Genomic DNA, 7,744 nt, shown 5'->3' with positions numbered 1-7,744 from the left:
ACAAAATATACTTAATCAATAGTCACTATGTTGCCATTTGCATGTTGAAAAATGATTCAGAATCATAGAAAAATCATTGAAAACGATCTCAACAGTAATAGAAATAATGTGTGCCTCAGGATTCGATGGCGGAACCACAAAGCAAGTCCCTTTGAGTCGTCAAAGCACAAGCCTGATTCAAATCACTTAGGAAAATGTCTGGGCAGAGTGGAAGTTAAATGTAAGAATAAAATGGATATAGCCGAAGAATGAAATGCAAGCAAGTTCTCGGAGGATGTATATGTAGCGTGTGTACAAGAGTCATTTCAGGTTGTTTCATCTTTGTTCTTCATCAACTAGTTGCTTGAGGTGCTTCATCTTCAGTTATGTTTTTCATGACCCATGCAATCAGCATTGAATCGATTGTAACTGCTGACCATCCAAGTTGGATTGTAATTGCAGAGCATTTAATATTGAATATAAGAATGTAAATGCAGACCATCCACGTTACATTGTAACTGTCATCATGTTTCAGTTTTCTTTAAGGTTTACACAGAATATTCTCATTTTATTCTATCCTTCACTCCCCCTACTGCAACTATATAAGAACGCCTTTTGGCGTAATGATAATTAAATTAATTATTTGTTCATCTTCTACTATCACTACTTGTTAAGTAGGGATGGGTGCGAATGACCATGGGTGTGTAGGAGGCAATTTGAACTTGTAAGCTAGGGTTTCTTCCTTTGGGTTGTCTGCATATGGAGGGTAGGACTTTAATAGAAATGATGATGATGGAAGTTTTGTAACTTGTTGCTTGGGTTTGGGTTGGCTTTGGTTTAGTTATGATGGTGGTTGTGATTGTCATGGTAGGGTTGTGTTTTCATTTTCTTGGGCCTCTCTTCTAGTTCTTCCACACATGCCTTTTTCGACTTGGAGTGTTATGGTTGGCTAGGAGAATTTATTTGTTATTTTGGTTTTCCTTGGTGGTTGGGAGTCATTTCCTTGGTTTTACCCGCTCTATACTCCTTGCCCCTCTTCTTATGTGGGCATTGTGTTATTCTTGCTTCCCTCCTTCAATGTGGTCTTTTCTTGTTGGTTTCCTTTAGTCCCCTTGCATTGGTGTTTTGGGGTTTTTGATGGCTAGGGTCCCTTTTTTCTCCCCAGTGTTGCATTTTTGGTGGGTGTCTTTTTTGTTCCTATAGTCGTTGTGGGTTTCTTGCATATTTTATACAAGTGGTTTTTTGTTTGTACAAGGGTTTCTCTCTTGGTTCCTCTTGTGGTGGATTCTCTATCAAGTCATGTTGCAAATTATCTTCTTTGGTGGCTTCTATTTATGGTTTTCCTTGGGCACTAGACATTAGTCATCGTCTCTAGCATGTATGGTGCTCTTCCTCTAGTGTTCCTATTGAGGTCAATGCAGATGCTTGGGTGAGATGTGTTGTTGCTAAGACTTTTCAGGTGGCCTTTGCAACAATTTTTTTGAGTGTCTCTTCTTTGGCATGCTATTTCATGGCTAGTGGTATGTCCTATTTTTGCTTGAGTGTTGCAATGGTGCTATTGGAAGGATCATTTTTGGGTTTCTTTTTTTATTCTACTACTTTCTTTTCAAATTGGGCTAGCCCTTGAGGGAACGGTCTCTACCTTTGTTGGCGTTGGGGGTCATTTGTTTACATGGATTTTTGCCTTTGTGGGAGGAGGCTTTCTCTTCTATTTTGGTGGATTCTCCTTGTCCTATGTTGGCTAGGACAATTAAAAGTCACCATTTCAAATACAATTAATACAATTAATGACTGATAAAGTAGAAGATTTATATTAAGTTGGTGATTCTTAAGGATGGCATGCTATGATTTCAAAGATTTTATTTCTAGACATGGTGTATAGTTATTCTCCAATTTAAATTACCACTTCAAATTACTAAAATTGGAAGTCTTAAAATTATTTACTAATATTTATCTTTGGTTAGTATATATTAGTGCAATTTAAAACTTTTAACAAGCTTTTTTCTGTTGCACTTCTAAATCAATTAAATATTAATTTTTTATTTGTAAAAATTAGTTTACTTTTTAACAAAGTCCATGTTCAAATTCTTTTAATAAATATTATAAATTTCTTAACTATTTTTAACAAATAATATTAAATATTATTGCACTCAAAATTCTTTAATATATTATTATCAATTGTACTTCTAAATCAATAATGTGTTACTATTTTATTATTGTATATATACTAAATATTGACTTTCACAAAGTAAATTTTCAAAATTTTAAACAAAATACTATTAAAAAATTTCACATTTAAAAATGAACAATGTCCTTAGATGTACACTACAAATGGATCACATTTAGTTGAGGCATACTATCAAACAATTCACTATAAAATTTTGGTACAAATGTCCAATCCTTTAGGCCACTCTTGATGAATTTATGTCCAAAATAAAATACAAAACTAAAATACAAATATGGCTAAAGATAGATTACAATTGTTTTTATTCATAAAATGACATTTACAAATTATTTTAAAAATCAAACTTCAGTATTGTTTATAAAAGAATCATCCCCAATGATCTAGATCTAAACGAAATAATACGTGATTTAAATATGCTTTCTTTATTAATAAAAGACTAGATTCTTCACGGCACACTGTCACAAAATAGAGTTGTACTATCTTCTTTCGTTTCCTTCAAATAAATTAGCATTTTGCTTAGCTAAAGAGATTGATATGTTGCTAAATTTTTTTCTTTATACATATACTATGGGTTGTCTCTTGGAATCTCATGAGATAACTTCTGATTCTAAATGGAATACATATCTAAAGGTGTTCTTCCTATCATCTAGTTTTAAAGCACAATCATGAGCTCCACATTATCCAATCATCCCAAACTCATTTGTTGCAATTTTCAAAATACCACACCTTTTCGTACCATTTACATACCCCAATATTTTCTTACTTTCATGTCAATGTGCCTCCTTTGGACTCTCCATAAAGCTTGGAATCTATACTTGCATCTAGAAGGAACGTTCTTATATGGTCTATAAGAAGTTTGTGCTTGCTGATAGATCTTATTAGGGAATTTGTTTAGGATATGGTTTTATTTGTCATTGCTCTTAATACAAATCCTAAAGTCATAGAAGACTTCCAATGTAACCCAAACATAATTTTACATCACCTAATTATAATTATTGCAAGTAATCGACTTTTGAAACTCAAATTATCAAATACACATGGCTCATAATTAATCTACTAATCCCGCTTTTAACTATTGATCGAGTCTGCCTATATAAAAATACAAGAAAACTTGGAGTCTTAAATTTCCTTCTCATTAAAGGTCCACGTATGATGGCCTATCGACCACATAAATTATCTCTTAAATTTTCTTCTCATGAAAACTCCACGTATGATGGCTTATCGACCACATAAATAATCATATAATTTAAAAAATTAAAAAAATAAATTCGTTGACCATTGACAGGCAAGGAGCTTAAGAATAGCCCACCCAAAGATCATCCTCGCATTTCCCTTTGTCCCCCTTCCCATCCCAAATGGCCATCTCCTTACAGAAGCTGTGTATAGTTATCATTTCAATTTTTGTTGTTTTCTTCTTCTTTCCAGGCTTGTGTGTTTCTGACTTATTCATGTCCAAAAGATGCCATTCCGATGAATCTGAAGCTCTTTCTGCTTTCAAAGCAGCCTTCAATGACTCAGGAGGCTATCTCAATTCGTGGGTAAATGAGACAGACTGTTGCACCATGTGGCTTGGCATTTGCTGCAATAATCAAACCAACCGCGTTGTCTCTGTTGAAGTAGGCCATTACTACATTCAAGACATTCAAGGTGTGATATCTGACAGCTTGTGCCAACTTCATTTTCTCACATCGCTGAGCATACATGGAGTAATAGGTGCCACCACTCTTCCTCACTGTTTAGGAAGTCTTCCTTATATTGACACTTTAGGTTTATCTTGGAATGGCTTGAGTGGGGTGATTCCCTCTTTCGTTTGTTTGCTAACCCGCCTTACATACCTTGATCTTAGTTTCAATAATCTCAATGGAAGCATACCTTCCTGCTTGGGCAATCTTTCTTCTTTAGCTGAGCTTCGGCTTGGTTACAATCATCTCAATGGAATCATACCAGCTTCTGTGTGTAATATTTCTCCTCTTGAGTCCCTTGACCTCGGTGACAATAAACTCAATGGAAGCATACCTTCCTGTTCGGGCAATCTTTCTTCTTTAACTGATGTTATGCTTACTAGAAACCAACTGGGTGGGACCATACCGGCTTCTCTGGGTAGTATTTCTTCTCTTAAATATCTATACCTTTTCGCGAACCTATTGAGTGGGAGAATACCGGCTTCTCTTGGAAGTCTCTCTTCATTAAGGGAATTAGACATTGCAGACAATTAACTGAGCAGTAACATCCCACATTCCTTAGGAAATCTCTCTTTGCTTGAGTTCATGGATATTAGCAGAAACCAACTAAGTGGGACCATTCCCACTTCATTTTCTCAGCTTTCCTCGCTCATCCTCTTCCATGCTGCTGGCAATCCCTTCAATGACACCATATTGTCTTCTTCATTTCCAACTTCTATAGAATCTCTAGATCTGCCACTAAACCACCAGCCAATTTCAGAAACATTCTTCTACAACCTTACAAAGGTTAAGAAGTTGAGTTTATCTAGTTGTGTCCTAAATACTAAGACAACCTGGATTCCATCCTTTCAGTTAATTGAGATATCTTTAGTTAATTGAGATATCTTTAGTGTCATGTATGATTGACAGTGAAATTCCTGATTAGATTTCAACACAGTTTTCTCTTGAAATAATGGAATTAGTTAATGTTGGTCTTGTGGGAGAAATTCCCTCTTGGCTGTGGGAAACCATTCCTAAGTTGCAATATCTAAATCTTTCAGAAAATCATCTAGAAGGAAACCTTTATTCAAATACTACGGTCTGGATGCAACTAGTGACTTTAGATGTGTCTAGAAATGAATTGAGTGGACACATGCCATCAATATGGTCTCCTAATATAAGACATTTGCTACTCAATAATAACTTGTTCAATGGGAAAACACCTCCAAGCTTGGAAAGATTATCTCAACTTCAGCTATTAAATCTTGGAAATAATTTCTTTATTGGAGAGATTCCTGTCAGCTTGTCCAAATGCTCCTCCCTTCGTATCTTAAATTTGGGAAATAATAGCTTGAGGGGAATTTTACCACATGAATTCAGTGAGTTAAGTGAATTATATTCACTAGTTGTCCATGGTAATAATAATCTGACTGGAACATTTCCTCCTTCAATAGCAAATTGCTCAAAGCTACAAGTTCTTGATATTGGAAATAACTTATTTGAAGGTGAAATACCAGCATTAGTTGGAAATATTTCAAGCCTAAGAGTTTTGGTAATGAAGATTAATAATTTCAAAGGCAATATTCCTTCAGAAATTGGTCAACTATTGAATCTCCAGATCTTGCTTCTTTCTTCCAATAAAATCTCAGGTTCAATTCCACACACAATTTCATTGTTGCAAGGAATGACAATAGAAAGCCAAGATGGTTTTGTATTGTATACTTCTGGATTATATCTTGGGACATTGTATCAAGACGGATTGGATATGACTTCAAAAGGCATAGATTAGCACTACCCATATATTCTTTCCACTCTCACATGCATAGATCTTTCAAACAATGAATTGGAAGGAGAAGTTGCTTCTAATTTTGGGAATTTGAGGGGGTTGAGGCTTCTAAATCTTTCAATGAACAACTTGAATGGAACCATTCCTAAGAGTTTTGGTGAAATGATTCAGTTGGAGTCATTAGACCTTTCTAGAAATAGATTTTCAGGACAAATCCCTGCAGAGCTTGAATATCTAAGCTATTTGGGTTCATTTAATTTATCCAACAACAATCTATCAGGAAGTATACCACAAGAACGACATATAACTGGTACATTTGAAGAATCCTCTTATTCAGGAAATCCAAATTTATGGGGATGTCCCTTACCCAAAAATTGTTCTTTGCCAGAATTCATTCCTCCTCCTCCTTCAGTTTCAATCAACAAAGAAACCCAAAGTAGAAAATATCTATTATATAAGATAGCAGTGGCATTATCATATGGAGCAGCTTTTGGAGGGATAATATTATTGATTCTTATAAAAATGAGTTGGATAAAGAAATACTTCAGTAAAGTTGATACAATCTTAAAAAAATTGTTTCCATGGATGAAAAATTTGACATTATGAAGAGATACATCTACACTTGGTTAAAATATTAATAGTAAGCTTGATAGTTTCTTATTCTTTGGTTCAAAATATTATAGTGGTATATCTTAAATAAGTACTCATTTGTTAAATAAATAATATTAGCTCTTCCATCTATAAATAAATAAATAATATTAGCTTTGTGTACAGGTATTTGTCTCTGGATAGGATGGTTTCTTGCTGTTTGCCTCACTGAACCCATGTTAGTTTACAGGTATTAAACTCTTTTTTTTTTTTGTTTGTTTGGTTACTAATTCAAATCTCTACCAGATGATAAATCTTTGCTTGATTTACTTTTGCAGTTCTCCAATCCATTGCAGTGCAAATGTTTTGTGTCTTGGTTAGTGGTCTTAAGAGCTGTGTAATTATTGTTCGAAAAGGACCTTCCTAGAAAAGAAAGTTTATGTACTTATATGACTTAAAAAAGCTTTTTAATTTTCTTATAAATTGACCATTTTCTGTAGACATGAATCATAATTTTTTTTTGTTTAAAATGTGAAAACAAGAATGTTTGTGGAAAATTTCACGTAGTGATATTTTTTGTAATCTAATTTTACAGAAGCGTTCACGTGTACATAATATCTAAAATGTTATAATTTTCTGTTCAATGAAATATATGTGAAGTATTTATCTTCTTCAATAAGGTCAGCGGTTTCGATATTTCATTTGCTCATTATTCTTTTGAATGCTTTTCCTCAAAACTAAATAAGAACATTGTGGAACTCTTTGGCTGCTTAGAGGATTTTATATTGGCAGCAAGCTTACACACATTTTTTATTTATAGTTAACTGTCCAAATGTTAAATTACTGTACGCATTTATATCAGAGTAAAAATTTACTAATAGATTGACAGTATTGTTAAATGCTTGAAGAAAATTATAACTGAAGGCTTACAATATGGCCAATAATAGTTGTCTTATGCTAAACAGTCGAACGTTGCATTTCTCTTGGCACACAGTCGAGGACAAATAATGATGATTTTAGACGGTATCAGTTAGGGACTTGAATTAATATTACTTCGGTGGAGAATTCTTCAATAAAGATTGTCCATTTGAGGTTTAGGTATTGTGTTAGGGACGTTTTCTTCAATAGCAATTCTTGAACCTTATTGTATTGATATCCAGAGATATTGAGAGGATACATCAAAAAGATCAAACTACTGTCTTGTTGAGGATAATTAATTTTGTATCATAAATATGAATATTAATAGAGTTTTCAGATAGACAGCTAGTCTTATTGTAGGATGTCACTTCCTATGACATTGAATGAAATTAAGTACATCAAATATTATAAATTAAATTTTAAATTATTTTGATAAGTTAAGCAGGGATTTTCACGAAGAAGAGCTCTGAAAGGATCTAAAACCTTTTAGAATATGAGAGATAGAACCTGGATTACAAGATTAGCAAGGGACGGCCAAAAGATCAAAACAACCAACGAAACTTCCAAAGATGACTGTCATATAAAGACAGCAGCCAGAACCCAATCAAAAAATGAGGGTTTACAAAG

The 7,744-nt window shown here is 33.9% G+C and overlaps 1 protein-coding gene across 2 annotated transcripts; it reads left to right on the top strand.

Annotated features, from left to right (window-relative positions):
* The first annotated feature begins 3,540 nt into the window (after nucleotides 1-3,540).
* On the top strand, nucleotides 3,541-6,560 carry LOC131857058 (DNA damage-repair/toleration protein DRT100-like). 2 transcript variants are annotated; one of them, XM_059209088.1, is made up of 2 exons: nucleotides 3,541-3,811; nucleotides 6,386-6,560. In XM_059209088.1, exons 1-2 carry the CDS (start codon nucleotides 3,613-3,615, stop codon nucleotides 6,454-6,456), a joined length of 270 nt encoding a protein of 89 aa, XP_059065071.1. In that variant the 5' UTR covers nucleotides 3,541-3,612; the 3' UTR covers nucleotides 6,457-6,560. The 2 variants fall into 2 exon arrangements, with proteins under 2 accessions (XP_059065071.1, XP_059065070.1); XM_059209087.1 differs by having other exon boundaries at nucleotides 3,541-3,877.
* The last annotated feature ends 1,184 nt before the right edge of the window (nucleotides 6,561-7,744 follow it).

Source organism: Cryptomeria japonica, chromosome 7, assembly GCF_030272615.1.
Source record: "Cryptomeria japonica chromosome 7, Sugi_1.0, whole genome shotgun sequence".
NCBI classification, from domain to species: Eukaryota; Viridiplantae; Streptophyta; class Pinopsida; order Cupressales; family Cupressaceae; genus Cryptomeria; species Cryptomeria japonica.
This window is presented reverse-complemented; position numbering and strand designations above follow the sequence as displayed.

Bases quoted from the DNA above. Each gene is read 5' to 3' on its own strand.
- LOC131857058 (XM_059209087.1), top strand. From the start codon at position 3,613: ATGTCCAAAAGATGCCATTCCGATGAATCTGAAGCTCTTTCTGCTTTC. The intron at 3,878-6,385 runs GTGCCACCACTC...CTTTGTGTACAG, and splicing joins GAGCATACATGGAGTAATAG to GTATTTGTCTCTGGATAGGA.